Below are 20182 nucleotides of genomic sequence, written 5' to 3' on the forward strand. Positions count from 1 at the left end.
TTGTTAGATTTTATTAGGGAGTCTGATATTATGTTGAGTTGTCAGAGTTGGGAACTTATCAAAGGCATACAAAAGATCTTGTGGGTCGCGATGTCCTGTATTTCTGTTTTTACTCAATCAATTAACTAACTAACTACATACACATTTGGGGTCTTTCCTACTTCCCCCAACCGCAATGTCAGCTCCTACAATAATCCTTAGGTTAGCTGGATACCTGACACATGAAGCCTCGAATGACCGAAAAAGTCTTTTCTAACAGTGGTCATAACTGGGAATCCAACGCTTCAATTCAGAACATAATTTTGAGACGAAAAGGCTTGCCATAAATTGAAGCCGAAGGTCGGCCTAAAATTTATACTTCCTTCAGGTAAGCGAAAGTCATCTGTCGCTTTGCTATGCATATGTAGGTATTGAAGAAAGAAGAATCAAGTTCAAAGTTTCAGTAGACCTTATCTAAAATACACTACTGTTTCTAGCATTTTACCGCTGCGAGTGAAACAAACCGGTGAGCAAATGTAGAGCGATTTCTTCGATACGAAATACTGACGACAGCTGCTTCATTAAACAATGAAAGCCTACAATTTTACTCTCCCAAACTCATGCCAACTATACACACTCTGAAATTAATATCCAAAGCCGAAAGTTCAACGCTGAAACGCCCGAAACCATATAGCCGCTAGCAACTATAGTCGCCAATGCTTCTGCGCATGCGAGCGCAATCAGTTGCAAAGCGTTTGGCGTGGTGAGCATACGTACAAACGAGTAGTCACGGACAGCGTTTTGGCAAGCAATCAAGCGAGCAAGCAACCGACGTACTAGCTGTGAGGCAGGCAAACGCGCAAGTTCGTTGCTTAAGTCTTTCGTTCGTTTTCACTTTTCGCTTAACGGTGGTGTGTAGCTAGTGCCGGCATTCATTTGTGTACATACATACATACATACCTGTTATATGCTTGTACTACATGTACATATGTATGTATTCTAACGTTTTGCGAGTGTCGAAGCAGAGCAAACAGTTAAAGATGTGCTGATGATACATTCTTGTTAACACAACGAGACAAACCAGTGAGATGTTTACGATATTAGCATAAATAAACTGTTGCCTTTGCGGTAATTGCTATAAATAGACCAGACGGTGGTGGTGGTGGTGGTGTGCGATGTGTGGAAAATAAATGTTTTTTTTTTTTATTGCTTTGCTTTAATGTTGTATGTTAAGTGCGTGTTGTAATTAGAGCTGATCGTTGAGCAGGTGGCATGTGTACATAGAAGTATGTGGCACGCATGCGCTGTGGAGTGGACAAGCGCTGGTAAACAACGAATTCGTTGAATGTGTGACAAATAATTAAAAAGTAATTAAAGCGCTAATTGGTGGGAAAAGAAAGCGAAAACGGGGGCTATGAGGAAAGGCTAAAGAAGTGGAACAAAATGTGTGAACGAAAAAATAAAATAAAATTTTAAATAAGAAAAAAAAAATAATAATAAAAAGATGAAAAAAATTAATTCAATTCTAGTTGAGGCAAATTACAGCGCGCTTGCCTTTTTTTTTAGTTCAAACTATGCATATTACCTTGCAACTTTTTACCTTTTTTATTCTTTTTGAGTTGAACTAATTGCTGTGTGACTTTGTAACAGAAAACAATAATAAAAGTAACAATTAACAATGCCACTTGAATATGTGTATGGGAAAAAATGCGTTCAAAAGTTAAAATGCTTAATTAAACCAGTGCAAGTGTACGCGAAGATAACAATAAGAACAACAGAAAAATTAACTTAGCAAACAAATTTGCAAAATTAAAACGTTGAACAAATTGCAGTCAAAGCGTCAAGACTAATTTCTTTTAACGTGAAAAAAATGTGACTGCTTATTAAAAATCTACTCAGCTACTTGAGCAGGCAGTTGGGCAGTCAGTTGGCTAGCCAGTTAGTTTGGTGGATAAGCTAACCGACACGTCGCTCAGCAGACAGCTCAGTTAGTCAGTAAAGTCATCCCGTCAGCAGCTCAAACGACAACAACGCCCAACTTACGCTGTCATGAATTTAAATAAATACACCAATACTTCGTATATACATTAGGATGGTCCAAAAATGCATGTGAAAAAGTAAAGTCGGAATTTTTATGCTCTCACCCCCTAGGATTGTTCTATATCGAAAAAAAGGAATACGTCTATTTTTTTATTTTGAAATCAACAAATATTTAGAGGTCGCTCAAAGCACTCAAAGTTTTTCATGTATTTTTATATGGGAAAAAGTAACTTTTCGTATAAATGGTATAGAATTCTTAAAAATCAATATTTTTCTACTCTGCTTATCGGCAAAAAATTTAAATTTTTGAATTTTAAAGAAATTTCCTCTTTTTTCTATTTTAATTCTACATTTTTTTAAATAATTTTTGGAATTAATCATATCTTGGAAATTACAAAAACGCCACTTTAAATAAAAAAAAGTAGGTTTTAAACTCACATCTCGAAAATCCCGGGATCGTAGAAGACGGAAAAATTATCAGCACTAATAGACACACATCACAAATAAATTTTATTTACACTATACTCACACAAATTGGTGCTCCGTCTCATCCTCTTCAAGGCAGGAAGGTCAAATGGGGTTGACTGGTATGCCAGTTGTTTGCGCAACGAGAATTGATCAGTCAGCAAATTTCACAAATTATCAGCAATCCAATCGGATCGGAGAAAGTAGTAAATACTTAGCCTAGACCTTGCGGGAGGGAGGACAACATATATTTTGCCCACCTGCAGGTCTTCGATCAGGCCTGTCAACTTGGCTCAAACCGCGCTACTTTTTGCCCTATTTCACTTAAACTAGGTGTGGAAAAGACCTGGTTCGCGGAAAGACTTTTTAGTCTGAGTTGTTCCAATTTCATGGCTCTTCCGACCTTTTTGTCCAATTTAGGTCCATCAGTGTAGAACCGAATATAGTCAGTAGTTCCTGGAACGTCGTGGTCACAACTTTATACCCTTTGTGGATGTTTGTGATTGGCATGCTGTAGTCCGTTTATCCCGCAAACGGTGTGACCAAAGTGATTCGCTCTCCAGTTGGACAATTTTCGCAGTTTTACATCACCAAAGGCTATACTATGTTTTACTATTATGTCTAAGGACAACGTTTTTGGCAGCACTTTCTTCCCTTCCGTGGATGTAGTATGCAGAGCCTCACTGATCCATTCATTCTACTTTCTATAGTGGGAGGGTGAGATTTCCCCGCAGGTAATATACATATATGCATATCAGGGCATACGGTTGCTGAAATTATACTATTAGACTAATTCACACTGCATAGGAAGAATAATCGGTTCTTCCTCTCCAAAAATTCTGAAATTTTTGTATATGGATCTCGTCAAAATATTTCGGCTCAATTTAAAATAACCTAAAATTTTCGTTTTTCATGTAAGTAGTTTATGTCCCAAAACGTTATTCTCGAATTGAGGTGATTGTCTTATATTTCACTTTGAGAATGAGCTGGATTTCACTTTCTCTCTTGTTACCATGGTTACCATTCTTTCGAACCCATCTCGAGTGTATTTACAATCTACTACGAACGTTGGAAATCTAAGGTTGTTATGAGTTCGTTTTTAATTCGATATGCATATTCGATATCCGAGATCATTTTCGAACGTTCGACACAATGTTTATTGTATCATAGACCGTACCACCTTAAAGGCAAAAATAAAAAATATAATCGACATGGCCTTTGAATCGAAGTACTTCCTTAGTTTAATGATTTTTAGCAAGTTTTAATTTATTTACATTAGGGTGGTACGGCAGGCTGACAAGAACTAAGATCTGGTGGGTAAGTACTATAACACGGTACTTGAAGTGGATGAACTTTAGGACAAAAAAATGTCTCCTTGAGACAAGAAAATTGATATATCCTACTTTAGGATCCGACTGTTAATGGCGAAGATATGACGAAAAATGTAAAAAGGAGACCCTTACGTTCGACCAAAAAACAAATTTATTTTCGAAACTGACCCTCAAAAATATTTTAATTCGAAAGTGTATGGCACATTTTTTTTTGATACCGCGTAATGTACATTAGGGCGGGTCAATTTGTATAGATGATTTTTTCGACTATGCGCGTATAGCACAGGTAAAGAAGTGCTTCAATGTTGTATAAAAAAACATGCTATATATTATTTTCCTAAAACTTCCACCAGAGGGCGCAACAGTGAAAACTTTTGCATTTTCTTCGAATACTCATATGCAATACGCACATGGTAACCAAAAATTGACCAGCCCTAACATACATACATATGTATAGTCGTATATGAATTTCGAATGATTGATCCCTTATGACTAAGCGTTAAAAAATGTCTACGCCACTCACATAATTCGCGAGACGCTGTTGTGTTGACAACAATTACGAAGGAAAAATTATACAGAGTGGTTTGACACACCTTCACCGATGGATACGTAGGTACACATGTATGCATGTACATACGTTCACAGTTCTTATATATTTTGCATACCTATATTAATATATAGCATTGCTTGAATATACATATGTATGTAGGAGGAGTATTACATGCAAACCGGCTGATACCTGTAATAGTCTTGCAACCACTATATACTTTTGCTTATAAAAAAAGATAAACAAACAACAATAACAGTTAAAAATATAAAAGTGGGCAAAGCAAGCGACTAACTGGTCCCAAGTTGATAATAGTTTAGTGCGATAATTGGCTGTTTGACAGGTTTTTTTTTTTTTTTATACGGTATCAGGACGATTTAGTCTTCATGCGGAAAGTTTATCATCGCCTGACATTGATTTGATTTACATTTTTGAAGCAAACAATCTAGAAATTCAAGAAAAAAATAAGTAAAACCAGATTGAAATCAATACACATGCAAATTTTCATTTAAGTTTACTTTTTAAAGAATTATGGTACAAATTATTTTGTTTACGTATTGCGCTTCTTTACTTAGTCAAATATTTGTATAATACTGTATTTAAAACACGCTTTTTGGTGGCTTTGGCAAACGCGAACTTAAGAAAACATATTAGTACTTAATAGGATAGATCAAAGGCCTGTCAGTACAAGCTCCGGCTCGAGGGAAACTGGAAACGAGGAGGCCAGCGAAGACTTGAAGGCGATTTCTGGAGTTGGAAAGTCGAGTTATGAATCCGAGCTGGAGTAAAGTTAAGAGATTGACTCATCGAAATAGATCTGATTGGTGAACATTTGTTTAAGCGGTTTGTTTATTTACCCTTGATCGAGCCAAAAAAAAAGTTCGCCGTACACACCTGAGTCTAAAGTATTTCAATTGATACAAGGCCACGTGTCGCCGTCGGTTTTCTTTATTAACTACACTTCCGTGTCTCTTTGGGTTTCTATGTCAGAGCTATTCAAAAATCTTCTGATAGTTACACCTTCTAAACCTGGGATCTGGGGTGCAATTATAGAAGTTCTATGCATAAGTACGGGTATTGCATCTGCATAAAAAATATATAATATATTTACTATTGATTAAAAAAATATTTTAGCCCTTCAAATTTCAAATCCGACCAGTTTCCTAAAAAAAAATCAACCAACTATTGCGCTGGAGTCTGGGTATGTACAAGTACAAGATCCAACCTACCCAGGAGCGCAAAGTTAATCACTATAGACAACGCTGTTTGTTCGCTGACTGGGCGGCTTTCGAAGCATTTGGAATAGGACCCAAATTTCGGACTAAAAATTATCTCTAGAAAAAAGGCGATTTTGAATGTCTTGAATTTAATAAAAGTTCAAGCTTGCGAAATAAGTCGGAAATAAATATGCAAAAAATAAGAACAAGTAACTTTTATGCAAAAAACAAAACCGACTTCAATTCTCATATAAAAAATGTAAGATTATCGTTAATTTCTTCATGATGCGATTACCGGATTTAAACCATTAATATGGGACCACCTGTGAGGTTACACCTTTCCTTTAAAAAAAAGCATTATAGAAATCGGTTAACGTGGTCCACAGTTATGCGGTAACATACATAAAATAAAAAAATATTCCGACGAATTGATAACCTTTCTCCTTTTTGTGAAGTCGGTTGAAAAGGAAACAACTTTCATGTACTTATGTATAGTCTAAGATCCGACAAAGGCACGACCTTCACCCATCTGTTTATTGGCTGAAATCCTTTCTCTATCAAATTTAACTTGTTAACTTGTTGTTGTTGTAAAACAAAAATCTTTAATGCCACTAGCCATTGAAAAGTAAAATGAAATTAAAAAAAAAATTACAAGTACTTAAAGAAAACTCATAAAACTACAATTAAATTCATTGGAAATTTTTATAGTAACGAATGTGATATCCGTGAAGCAGTAACGATTATGCATGGGTGTGTGTGTGTGTGCAAATTCCAATAAAAGTGGTAATAATGATAGTAAAACGCTGGCATTAGGCACTAGCAGCGACAAAAACAAAAGCAATAAAAAATTAATTGCAGAAAAATAGTCATTAATGTATTAAAAGCAACAAACAAAAACAAAAAACGACATATTTTTGTTGGCTTGCGCCATACTTGTACATTTGTACATTTATTGCAAGGTACTCTGGTTAAACACAAATCTACAACTGCAGTTGCCAACAAATCCCAGAGCCTAGGCGCCACGCGCGGTACAGCTGCTGTACTTTCCTGTCAACATTCAGCGCTGGGAAGCGTTTGGAATGTGCTCACTCAACACGAGCGGGCAACTAAATACGAATACATACATATAACAAAAGCAACAACAACAATAACGAAGATATTACAACGACACATTGCAGCAACCGTGACGTACGACAACGAAAGTGAAAGGTAATTTGTAACTTTTTTTCCACATAAACTTAACATAATATACATATGTATATACATATGAACATTATTAATACTACATTAATTCATTTCTTCAGACAACTGTAAAATCATGCATTTACATACAAACTAACATTTTTCGTATTTCGCATTATTTATTTGCATGCAAATAGCTCAGTGTGCTTTGATATACTAATTTTTATAAAGTAGGCTCTTTCATGCTTTATTATGCGCGCGAAAATGTCATTGCAAAAAATATAAAACATAGTAATATAGCCATAAGCGGAATCAAATGAAGTGCAGTGTAAAGTATTAAAATTCTCCCGCTGCGCAGGCGCGCGATTACAAGCGTAATCATAAAACCGTCGCATAATCGGTTCACTGTTTCTGTTTCGCTTTTCATGCTAAAGTTATTGGCAATCGTAATCGTCCACCATTATTATTGGCATTACAATAAACGCACAAATACAAGTGTTAGCTAAAATATGTATGCATAAATGTGTAAAAACGCACAATAAATAAATTGTTGGTTGGCAAATTGCAGGCAGCAGATAACGCTTGCGAATTGCTTTATTAAATTTATGCGCACTTTTCTTAATGGCTCAGTTCGTTTGCAGTGCCATGAAAATTAAAATAATTTGAAATATTTTATTCATAAATTTCGTCGTTTTATCAGTCAACAGGCATTCATTGCGTGTCTGTATTACTTTTAACGCCTCAAGCCTTGTAGTATTTATACAATACTTATACACATAAGTATATACATATGTACACGTAGATATGCATACACAGTGCAGGTCACTTGAATAGCTCCCCTTTTTGATCCTCAGTATTTTATAGTTTCTACTTACACATATGTATGACGGCGGAGATAAAGGCCTTATCATTCAGGAACATGGACAAGCTAGCCTCCCAGATTTCACTGCATCTATTCCTCAGATGCGATATGCTTAGAGTAGTAAGTTTTGAAAGAACCTATAAGTTGATTATACATATAGCAAGGCGACCTGGAATACCGCTATCGGTGCCCCTAGGAACCTTCCTAAGCATCTTTCAAGCGGAAGTGTTTGCCATTAGTCTTTGCGCGCAGAGATTAACCATCTTAGGAAGTGAGGGGATCCTAGTCTTAACTTATAGTCAGGCGGATCTCTCAACCTCTGAGGTAAAATTCTCATTGGTTCTGGAGTGTATTGAGAGAAAGCAAATGAGGAAGCTGATCAGTTAGCCAGAATAGCTGCTTCATCGACCCTGATAGGACCAGAGCCGTTACTTGCGCTAGGTACCAGTATGATTTATTATGCCACTAAGTGCCAGGAAAAGAAAATCCCAAACTGAAAAAACTGAAGGTCTTCGTCAAGGTGCGGCTAAGAATAATTGCAGGTCCCTATAGATTAAGATCTTTGTCGCTTTCGTGATTCCCGCCAAAGTGACATCTTTGCATTTCCTCCTCCTGGAGCTTGAGGTCTTTTCACGGAGAAGGGAGAGGTGCATAGGCAAATACACTCTCTACCATAGGGATCTATTTATTCTGAAATTTATAGACTCATAAAAAAAAATTAAAAAATTTTGATAAATGTTTTAAATTTTGAAAATCATATTAATATGGGCTCCGTTATTGAATAATTTATATATTTTATAAAAAAAAATTTTAATATTAAATTAACAGAAGGAAAACTGTGATACTGAGGATTAAAAGTGGCGCCATTCAAGGGGCCAGCACTGTTTGTATCTATGAATATATGTATAATAGAAAATTTCCTCAGACTATAATAGTAGCATTGTCATTGAACTCGTGCATTTACAAGGCGCACACAACTCGCATCAACTTCTCACCTCTGTTCCATTTACATATTTACGTACGTATGTATGGTATGTATACTACATATTCATATATGTACCAATATTACGTTACTAGCATTTGAAATTAAGGCGCACGCAATTTTTCAACAGTCATTGGCTCATAGCGCTGCAGCTCATCATTGTCATCATCCGGCGCATCACTCCACACCTATGTAGATAGATCATGTATGTATGTATGTATATTAGTTAAAGCGTTTACTTGTATTTCTTTTTCTGTGCTACCCACTCGGATTATGAAATTGCAACATGCCATCATAGAAATCTTATTTAATTATGGTATTGTCATCATCTTTGAGGGTAGGTTAATTTTACTCAAAGTTATGTTAGGCGTCAATCTCTGTTGATATTCACTTAATCTCAAAAAGTCCTTGGGAAACGATGCTGGAGTAATAGTCGATATGAATACGGGGCGTTCCGGTTATGTATGTAAAGCCGACTGTCGTGGGAAAGTTTGTGTTTGTGGTCACCCTGGCTTTCATTGTCCACCGATGGGTACCGAAAAGATGAGTATTTTCTCCGCAGCTCATACACCATACATTCGCCATATCCTAGCCAGCGTAATCGGTGTTATTTGTATCTTCTTCATAGGGTCATAGATCTTATGTAGAATACCGCGAAAGCACACAAAGTATACTCATATTTGTTCGACATAGTAGTTGCCTGGTTGTAATTTGTTTTGTTTCCGTTCACCGCTAGATCAACCAATGTCATCTGCATACGCCAGCAGTACCGCATTACGTTTCGCTTGTTTGATCTCAATTTGGACGGAGCTAAATGCTGTGTTCAAAGTCACACTATGTACCCTGCAGCAATTAGGCAAAGGGAGTTTCGAGTAAATACCTCCATCGATCATCCAATCGGAGTTTGATCCATCCATTTAAAGCCTGCTAGTTTCAGAGCGCACAGAGGCTTTTAGACTGACAAATGTCGTCCGGCAACCGATTCGGCATAACACGATATCGGTTATGGAGATTTTATTGAGGAGGTAGAGGATGAAACCCTATGGCCTCCGAAGCTAACATTACTGAGTGTCCTTTTCAATAGAAACGGTCTGTGGAGAGAATCAACGAGAATCTCTACGGAAATATGTGTATAAAAAATTGCTTATAAAACTAAGAAGCATTGTTACCTTGATATGTATTTTTTTTTTTTGCAATTCTTTTCGTCAAACCATTTCCACTTTCAATGTTTTAAATACTGTGTTTATCAATGTTAATTGATGGTAAAGCGCTGATAAATTTCAATTATTTCTGCCAGTAATTAATTGTTTCTTAACAATGAGTGCGTAAATAATTTGAAATGATCGTTTTACGAGTTTATACCTATACTTATGTATGTAGGTTTAGTACATCACCAATTAAATTGAATTTAGCTTACTTTTAAGGGCATGTCCAAGTATGATAGACATTGTTAAAAATGAATTATATTTTTATAAATCTCTTGTTTTGAGTCATATGTTTTTGAATAATTTGAAAATTTCAAAATTACATTTCTCGACTGAAAAATAAGATATTCGAGCTAACTTCATGCCACACAGTTTGTTTTTTAATACTCCATGCGAATTAATCATAGCAATTGCGACAGAAGCAACATTTTGATATGAAACAAGATAGTTTCGAAAGCTAATGTAATTACTTTTCACGGAAAAATATTGCCATTGAGCCACAATTACTACTTGACCTTAAAATAATTGGTCAATAATAGTGTTCTTCGAAAAAGAAACATGCAAAATCCAATGGATTTATTCCGACAAAAATGTTGTGTTTTTTATTATATGTACTAATATTATAGACTGTTTAAAACGAAAAAAAAATGTTAACCCCTAAATTTGAAAAATCCATTATATATTGCATTTTTTTATGATTTGCATCCTTCACCAAATTTTATATCACTCGAACACCACACTTATATAGTATTTCTTTATTTGTTTTAATATTAATTGGATCTTGCTCTCACCAATCATTGTAGCTTCTGCCGTCTCCTAATTTAAACTTTTAACCCTTCGGTTAACGTGGTTAACTAATAAAACTGTATGGATTTTTATCTTTAAAAGGGCTCTCCTTATAAGTAACAATAACAGTATTAACGATATAATTCCACTGTTAAGCAGGAATCACACGATTTGTACATTTGTACAGATTTATCCATTTTCACCGTTACAGAGTGGTGTTGTGTGGAAAGCTTTTACTGAACTGCCCTCATTCTCGATCAAAATTTCTAGACAACACCACTCTGTGACTGTCAAATCTACTAAATGATTGATTTTATATAAATCTTATAATCCTAAAGTTTTATGCCGCTTCCAAGTATTTTCATAGACTACAACTAAACTTTTCATAAAACTAGATTCGAAATTAAATCAATTTCAGATAAAAAACAAATATCCGTACAAGTGGCTAGCGTACTAATTTGAATAATGATTACTATTAAAACGGTAACGTAAAAACTGTAAAAATTTGAATATATGTAAATGCACAAATTGTAGGCTAAGTGACGCGAATCGATAAGTCAAACAACTGTCTCAATTCGTGCATATTAAAACCAATATATACGTATGTGTAGAGATACAAACACAGGCTCAATTAATATGAATAAAATATGCATACATACATATGTATGTATGTAGATATTGATACATATGTATGTATTTGTGTTTTGTTCATAAACCACTTCCATAGTCTGCCACCACTTGCACACTTTTGATTCCAACGGTTCTATTGAAATCTATTGGCTGGCGTAAGAGGTGGGGAAAGTATGTTGCCACAGTAAATTTACAGTTGTTTTTCTTTTCAATTGGCAAGTAGAATAGCAGCACAAATGAGCGCTGCCTATGTACATACATACATACGTATTATTGGCGGCCCCATAACAACAACAATGTATGCACATATAATAAGTATTAACAAAAGTGCCTGTTGTTCATAGAGCGCAGCACCAAAATCGTACGCAAACAAAGAGGTAAACGTCTACGGCGTGGTAGCCGTTGCTCGCGTCATTACCGCTAACATTTTTCCACCATTAATATGTATATGTATTGGGATATAAGCCATTATAGTTGCGGCATTGCATTATCAATTTCAGCGGTTTATTACGTTAAATAATTAATATTTTGTATGTATATGGTAAAAGTGCCGATGCGCAAAAAGGGGAACGTGTTGAAAGAAAAAGCGCGAAAGGCATAGGTAATAAAATATGCAAAAAGTTGCAGTTAATTGTCAAGGAAGGACGCTTATGTATGTCTTGGCTTAAGTATATTGGAAATATTTTTTATATCTATAAATATCAGAACCGTACAAATTCTAAGGCATAACTTTTGCTGCTAAATTCTCTTGAACACTAAGCCAAATTTGTTTAAATTCTACTTACATACTAATCCAGGACTCCGATTTTTAATTACGGTCAGTTGGCTTTTCCTTATTTTACGAAACCAAATATCAAATTAATATTAAGAATCTTAGCGAGATGAACTGAAATGTTTACTAATAGAGTATCTTGTTCTCAAGAACTGAGAAAACGATAAGTTTAGTTGACCACCTCCTCGGATGTGTCAGATTTTCTGTTTAGGTATAGATAACATGGCTCCTTCGTTCACAGTTCAGCCGATCCAAAAATTAATGTAACTTACCTACAGTTCTTTTCCTTCTTCCTACGCGTAAAAGACGTACGAGTACATATGTATGTAAATATGATATCCATATGCAGTTTTTGCCTTAGTTCTGCATAAGATTGTAGCACTTTCGGAATTACCGCCAAGTCTGTGCGTGAGCTCACGAAATCTCTAATTCACTTAATATTTCTGAATGGAAAATCTGTGCAACATTTTACAGCTGGAAGATTTACTTTTTTCTACACTCCCAGGCGGTTCTTAGAAATTTCTGAATTATCATCCAAATATATCCTAATTCGACTAAAATCCAATCAAGAACACAGCGCGGTTTCGAAATAAAGAAACGTCATTGCGTCTACGACCAAGTCAAGTAAAAGTTCCAAGTCCGAAAGATTGTATGTACATTAGGGTGGTCCAAAGAAAGTAAAATCGGAATTTTAATGCTTTCACCCACGAAAATTTTTATATATCGAAAAAGATATCCTTGTTTTTTTTTATCAAAAAATATTTCGACGTCGCTCAAAGCGCTCGAAGTTTGTCATGTACTCGTATTTTATATGGGAAAAGGACGTCTTTTTAAGGTATAGAATCCTTGAAAATCATTATTTTTCGATCGGCAAACTTTGTTTCCCTCTGTCTTCGATATTTAATACAGAGTGCATTGATCTCAAGCTCCCGGGAGGAACAACATTCAAGAAACACACCACAAATTGAAGGAGATTTCAGTCAAAGACTTAACAAAAATATGAGCGCCAATCATTTTTTTTTATTTATTGTCTATTGAAGGTTTCCACGGAATATAGAGTAGCACCTTGTTTTCTTAAGCTTTCCTCCTGTTCTTTGGCTAATGCATATTTGGCACCAAGAGTTTTTGTGGTATTTCAACAATCATATATAGATAAAGATTTTGAAATCCAAAAAATTGTGCGTGAATCCCACGCGCGACTCAAGTGAAATTTCCTCTTTCCTATACCAGTATAGCCCACCATATTACATGAGTATTTTTCTGCAAAATAATGAACAATTATCTTAATGTCAATCTTAATCTTAATCCTAATCTTAATTCCAATGTTGATTTTAATCTTAAGCTTAATCATAATCTTAATATTAATCTTAATCTTAATTTTAATCCTAATCTTAATCGTAATCTTAATCTTAATCTTTATATTAACCTTAATATTTATCTTAATCTTAATTTTTATTAATATTAATCTTAATCTAAATATTTGTCGTAATCTTAATCCCAATCTTAATCGTAATCTTAATATTAATCTCAATCTTAATCTTAATGTTACTTAATCCCAATCTTAACCTCAATCTTAATCCTAACCTCAATCTTAATCTCAACCCTAATCTTGATCATTAACTTAATCGTATTCTTAATTTTAATCTTAACTTTAATCTCACTTTTAATTTGAATCTTAATCGTAACCTTATTCTTAGTCGTTAGTCATAACAGCGCCCAACCACTCCTGCCTTCTTTCTGTAATTTTTTTTTGTTTTCTCGATGTTTGGATTTACACCTAACAGAGCGCAAAGAAGTTTCACTTCAATAAAGAACAAATGTTTTTGAATTTTAGGTTCTGTTTTTAAAGCTATGACTGCGAGATATCTAGTAGTTATTAAAATGTATTAATGTTTTATAATAATGATTTTTAAATATCAAATGACGTGTCATAAATTAAAAGAGAAAAACGACTTTTAGGAAAACAAAGGTAAACTCCAAAGGCAACACCGTTCTTCAAAATAAGTTACAGTAGGATAGCGTATACATACATATATATATATGTATCAGTGTTGATGTATTATATGAGTGGAACTATAGCGCTGGTAGGGCTGTAAAAAAAAAATCATGAAAGTTATAAAAATTAATATTCAATAAAGCGACTGAAACTAAAGACTTAAGAAACGAACTCGAGAGAACAATATGCAGCAAAAATCAAGTTAAAGAAAGATTGCAAAAATCTTGAAAGAGCTAGGGGAAAAATAGAGAACGAACGGCAAAACAAAAAGTATACGTCGCTAATTTCTTACTTAAATGCAGTAGAGTTCTTTACTGCAATTATGCCTCACTGCAAAAAATGACAGTATTGGCGGTAGGGCACGTACGAAGAAATGAGCCAAACGTATAACCATAAGGCTAAATATACGTATGCACTCAAGAAGGTATGGCCAGAACAATAATAATAAAATACGAAAACCAACATTTGAGCGTACATATTTATACATTCTTTAACAATATCCGGTGTTGGTATATTGCGGTTGTCACGCGGTATCCGTTCGTCTGCAATGTACGGACGATTGCTTTATTACGTTATTGGTTTTATTTACATGTACATAAATGGTACATACTACATACACACACACATATGTACATATGGAGATGTGTGCCTGTACATGACTAAACAGTTATTTTTTTTTGTGTAAATACTGTCCATTCACCGTTTACTTATCCAACATAGAATTATTTTACTTACAAGCATAAGTCTGCCTGATTTTGGCGCGTGCTATAAAACAAATCCAGTAGCGCTCTAATCGGCTAATGTATCAGAATGTACGATCAATATGACTAATAAATTGAAAAATACTCTTTAAGTAAAAAAAAGGCGAATACAACTAAAATTTTTTTTTCACTAACGTCATCGCACTCGCAGTCGAACATCAATAACTGACGCTGCACCCCTAAATACCCACTCAATTGAGCGAGTGGAGGCTCTTCAATAAATCACGCAAGCAATCACACAAGCTCAATGTTAAGCGATTCACTGGCATTTTGACGTTTTAATGCTATTAAATAATAGTAAGCCCGCATACTTGAGGAGGTGTTTTTTTTTGGCTTGTCATGTCGTTGGCTTCTCAAGTGACTACTTCAAATTTACTTACGTACATAGATCCATATGGAAATACATACACATTTGCTTGGATGCTTCTTCCAAAATTTTATTTTATTATTATTTTTTGCATTTTTGATGTTGTTGGTTTAAATACTATATACGCGTAGTTTATGTTTGTATAAAAGTTGAATTCATAGCATCAAATAAACGGTGTTATAACACTAAAAAAATGACTTAATAAAGCCGCTACGCTGCGCCACGCAACTTTGAGCTCCAATGTCTGAAATTAGTTCTTGTCTTTTTTGAGAATTTTAAATTTGCTTAAATTGTACAAAATTGGTTTGACTGCGTTATTATGCAACGCATAAAAGGGGGTTGGCATTGATTTGAAGCTGAATTACGCCTTAGATTATTTTAAGTGTGGGTGATAACGCTCCCAAGAAGCACTTTAGCGTAGAAAATTGCTGAGTCTCAAGACACTGACTTTGAAGCATAGCCAAATTCAAATATTTATTTGATGCTTTGTGTAAATATGGCAGTGCGTTACTCTGCATTTGTGGACTGAATTGCAATTTGTGAAAGAAATCGATTGCATCATTTCCGTTGAAAATTTTTTATTGCATAGAATGTTTACCTCTTACCTGGAAGACTTATATTCCTCGAAGGGAAAATGAGTCAGTCTGAAATATCACTGACAACTGACATTATTATTGGCGTTACTGCTAGTTCCTTAATATACGAAGTTGTCTACTTTTTCAAACCTGTACCTATCAATAGTGACGTGGGTGCCAAGAAGCGTATGCGCTGGCAATTTGTCTTTGCAGCTCCAGCAGTTTTGTTGTTTTTCACTATTAGGTCGTTTTTAGGGTTCCGTTTACCGATAACTATTACATACAAATTGGTCACAATGATATGTGCTCAGTTATGTTTGCCAGTTTATCATGAATAACGGTTTCAAACTGCGCAAATTAAAATAAAACAAAAACAAACGCAAAAGAGTTGGTAAATGCGTTAATGTCAGTTAAGTGGGCACTGAGGGCATACGACTTAACACCTCTAGATTTGATGCCAACAAACCAGATACTTTGTACACATTGGAAGACAACAATCCGACTGCAGGAAAAAGTGGTCGAAAACTGGACTTGAAGAATACGCAAAATCCGAGCCAGTCGCGGTCCCTATGATCGAAATGATATGTATTGAAACACTAATATTTAGCATTAAATCATTGTTCTATTGAGTATAGTAAATTTTCAGTTCGAAATTATGTAATCTCATTGTTTTCGAAGTTTTATACCTCTAAAAATACCTTCCTTTATTGTCGATCAAATATTGGCTTGAAATCGACAAAATGTCGAAAAATACCGCTTATTTGCGAATTAGCTGGATATTAAGAAATGCGTCTGTATTGAAAATATTCATTGTTTCAAAGAAAGTGTTAATTTTTTGTTACTAATGCGACGACTCTACCGAGCGGGTGTTGAAGTTCTGACGTACGCCGATGATGTTGTAATAGCAGCTGCAGCCCATTAAACTTTTAGAGAAATACTTGAAAGAACCCTAGCGCAATGTACCTTGTGGTCTTGCTGAATAGCAAATTTAATTGAAAAATTAATGCTGAAATTCGTATTTCGGTAGAATACCTGCGTTGCATACTATACTTGTAACATAACCTTCAGCAGAAACTGTGGACTAAAACCTTAATTTGGTATGTGGATGTACACCGCGATCATAAGACCAATCCTAACATATGGCGCACTGATCTGGTGGCCCGGACTTAACAAACAATATAATGCCAGAAAATTAAGAAGCATACCTTTCGGTATTCACCACAAAGAAGTGGCTATGAAATCGGCGGTCAGATTCAGACAATCAGACCTTTGGAAGACTAGGCACTGTAACCATGGGTCGATGGTAACTGAAATACAATTAAGTATTACGAAAGACTATACATAGGTAAACAATCTAGACCATAAAAATTTAGTAAATTTAGAACCGCTGAGAAGCACTTTTAAAACTCTTGACATTTCCAAGCAATTTAATTTTTAAATTTACTCAAAAAATCGACTTCATACTATGAATGTACTATGAGTATGCACTATGTACGATGTCTGTTCGATGCTTGGATGAAATAGGGATCAAGAAAGAATAGCTGGCGCCAAAAATTTCTCAGTTTTCACACAAACACTAAACAGTTTATTCGACTTTTTGCCTTATTCCGTCCTTGTCTGGTAAAAAGTATGCACTTAATTTGACCACTCATGAAACTCTCTTTCTCTCTATTTCAATAAAAAAACAAGCATTCGGAAATGTGTGACAAAAAAAAAACTATCATAAAACGCGCTGTGTGTCAGTAGGGCAATAAAAAGTTTAAGCATTGCTCTTGAAAATTTAATTCAACTCACTGAGTTCGTGCCTAAAGTCTTTTGTGTTTAAATAATTTGCAAAGTCAGTGTGAGAGAAGCGAAATATTGTAAATTGCGGGTAATTTAATGTTTATACTACATATGTACATGTACAAAAAAGCAGATAAAAAATTTCATAAACTTATAAATATACATACATACATACACACTTATAAACTCATTCCTCATTTACTATATATGTATCTTCATCCTAACAATTCCATTCCAAACGCCCATTTGATAAACTTCAAACATTAAACGGTGGAAATTTTCATTTCAGCACAACTAACTGCACATTGAAAGCGCGACAAATACAACGACAGACAGACAAATACGACATACGCTCGTATGTAGTATGTATAGAGACATAAGCAGCTTAACGCATAAAAACGCTTCTTTTAGCTTTAAAAAATACATATATATAGCATAAAATAAGCGATAAAAAGCAAAAGAGGAAAGTACTAAAATAATAAAAGCGATTTTAAATTCATTGTCAAAGGAGAAGTTCACACAAACAAGCATTGATTTTTTTACTAACAACTAAAACAAGCATAAAATCGATTCATAAATTTCGACCGGTGAAATAGCGGCTATTGGTGACAAATACAAATATCACAAAGCCACTTACATACAACCATACGTACATAAAAACTACAATATTGGCCAAATTTAACATAAGAATAAGCGCACAATCACCAAACCGGGCAAATGACAGCGGCAATAAAATTCGTAAATTCCAAAAACAAACACTCAAGCTTCATTCCATCAAAAAAGTGGTGGCAGTTGGTTTCGGCAGCGGCGGCGGCAGCAGCGGCATTGAACTCGACAACTCACCTCAAATTGGTTGCAAATTGACTCGACACAATCGAAGTCACTTAGTCAACACCCAAGAATTTCATACATTCAAAAAAAAAAAATTGGTTACATTGAAGCATATTTAGTTGACCGGTGCCGTGACATTGTGATATCGTGTAACCGTTCTTCTTTTTGTTACTATACATTTGTTTTTCTAACGACAAACAAGACAAATGTTTTTTGTGCGCATTTAACTTTTTTTATTTCTAAATATTGGCACGCAATACAATAAACACAACATTCACAATGCATTATGAAAAGGCATTTGGTGAAACGCAGCAGCAGCAGCAGCAGCAGCAGCTACAACACAAGAGGAAAAACAACACAAATAGCATACAAAACTTTTGGAATGATCAAATAATGGAGCGTTTTATAAAAGCCAATTTATTTATGATTTGCTGTGTGGCGGCTGGTTTGCTATTGGTAAGTGAGAAATTCAATATATCGTATTTAATTTTATATTTATAAACATTACGGTGGTCCTTAAACCTATCAACATCCAAATTTTGTATGTGGCACCGATTTATTTTTTTTCTAAAATAAAGACACACGAAAATTAAAAGCTTTTTATTTTGGTTGTGATATTTTAAGAACCACCCTAATAGCATGTTTATGTGTTCGCAACTTTTAAATATACTTACATACATCTAAACGTAACTACGTAAGTATCTATGCCACACTGTCGTTTTTGTTGACATTTCCGTTAGCGAAATGAACAATGCTGACAACGGTTTGTTAAGGTGTCAGCCTCAAAGAATTAACAGCAAATTACAACAACAATAGACACAACAAATTAATAGTCAGCGTATATGAAAGACAAAAATTAGCTTTAGATGCGCCCCACAGCTGTACGAATAAGTGAAAATGTACATAATGAGAACGACAAAGCTTAAAAGTTTTTACATGTCTGCTTCGCAAATACATATTTTCCATGTCTGCTGGAAGAACGTCGATTTTATGAACATGAAATGATATTATAACTTTGATCCGATGTTTGTAACTACCAACAAGAAGAGATAAACCAATGAAAATGTATACTTAAATCAGAATGTCTGTTTGTCGCAATCTAGTCCCTCAGTTTTCGAGATATCCGACTAACTAAAATTTGTTTGCCTAATGTATTAGTCCTTTGTAGGAATCGTAAAATTGGACCCTTATAATATATACATACATACATATGTACGTAGCTCCTATACAACTGATTGTTGAGATATGAGATTTTTCGTTATAACTCCTCCACTAGGAAAATGAAATTTCGCACTATTTTCACTTTTTATTAACAAAAAGCTTACAAGTTTCGGCCTCCATACAACTTATTGTTCAGATATGGGGTTTTATCTAACAATTCATTTTGACAGATAAAACCGAGCGACCATATTTATGCGAGCCGAATACGGAACAAAAAATACATTTTTTTAAATTTTTTCCATAAAAGCTAAAGGACCTTAACACCTTCTTAAATGATACTATAAGTATGTATCGGCCCTGAAACAGCAAGAAAAATAGCCGAACCTTGCTAAAATGTAGAATCCTAATTTATATTTTGGTACTGCATGTGTTCCTCGATTCGAAGCACTGGCATTAAGAATAGAAAATAATAACTGCTTATGGAGAAAGTTACGATCATATTCCAACATAATTTAAAACTGGTTTTTAGGCATGCCATTTTAATGAGCTTTTAAGGCGTCGAAATACCGAACCTCGAATACGAAACGAACACGGGACATTAAAAGAAATACAGAACATTTGGCGTCCCGTATAAAATAAATTAATTGCCAGGACCATTGGTCAAAAAAGAGTACTGTCTCGTATAATACAGGACGGACGGTCACCGTA

The 20182-nt window shown here is 34.8% G+C and overlaps 1 protein-coding gene across 3 annotated transcripts in view; it reads left to right on the forward strand.

Moving 5' to 3' along the window:
• The first annotated feature begins 425 nt into the window (after positions 1-425).
• Positions 426-20182, forward strand: part of LOC118742849 — a 29722-nt gene continuing 9965 nt past the window's right edge. The window contains exons 1-3 of one of the 3 annotated variants that reach the window (XM_036475247.1): positions 426-1107; positions 6288-6788; positions 17772-18769. In XM_036475247.1, the coding sequence (XP_036331140.1) occupies positions 18593-18769 (177 nt within the window). In that variant the 5' untranslated portion in view covers positions 426-1107; positions 6288-6788; positions 17772-18592. The remainder of the gene's footprint in view (positions 1108-6287; positions 6789-17771; positions 18770-20182) is intronic. The other 2 variants (XM_036475248.1, XM_036475249.1) reach the window with 2 other exon arrangements.

Source organism: Rhagoletis pomonella, unplaced genomic scaffold (assembly GCF_013731165.1).
Source record: "Rhagoletis pomonella isolate Grant_MI unplaced genomic scaffold, Rhpom_1.0 Rhpom_scaffold_00007, whole genome shotgun sequence".
NCBI lineage: Eukaryota > Metazoa > Arthropoda > Insecta > Diptera > Tephritidae > Rhagoletis > Rhagoletis pomonella.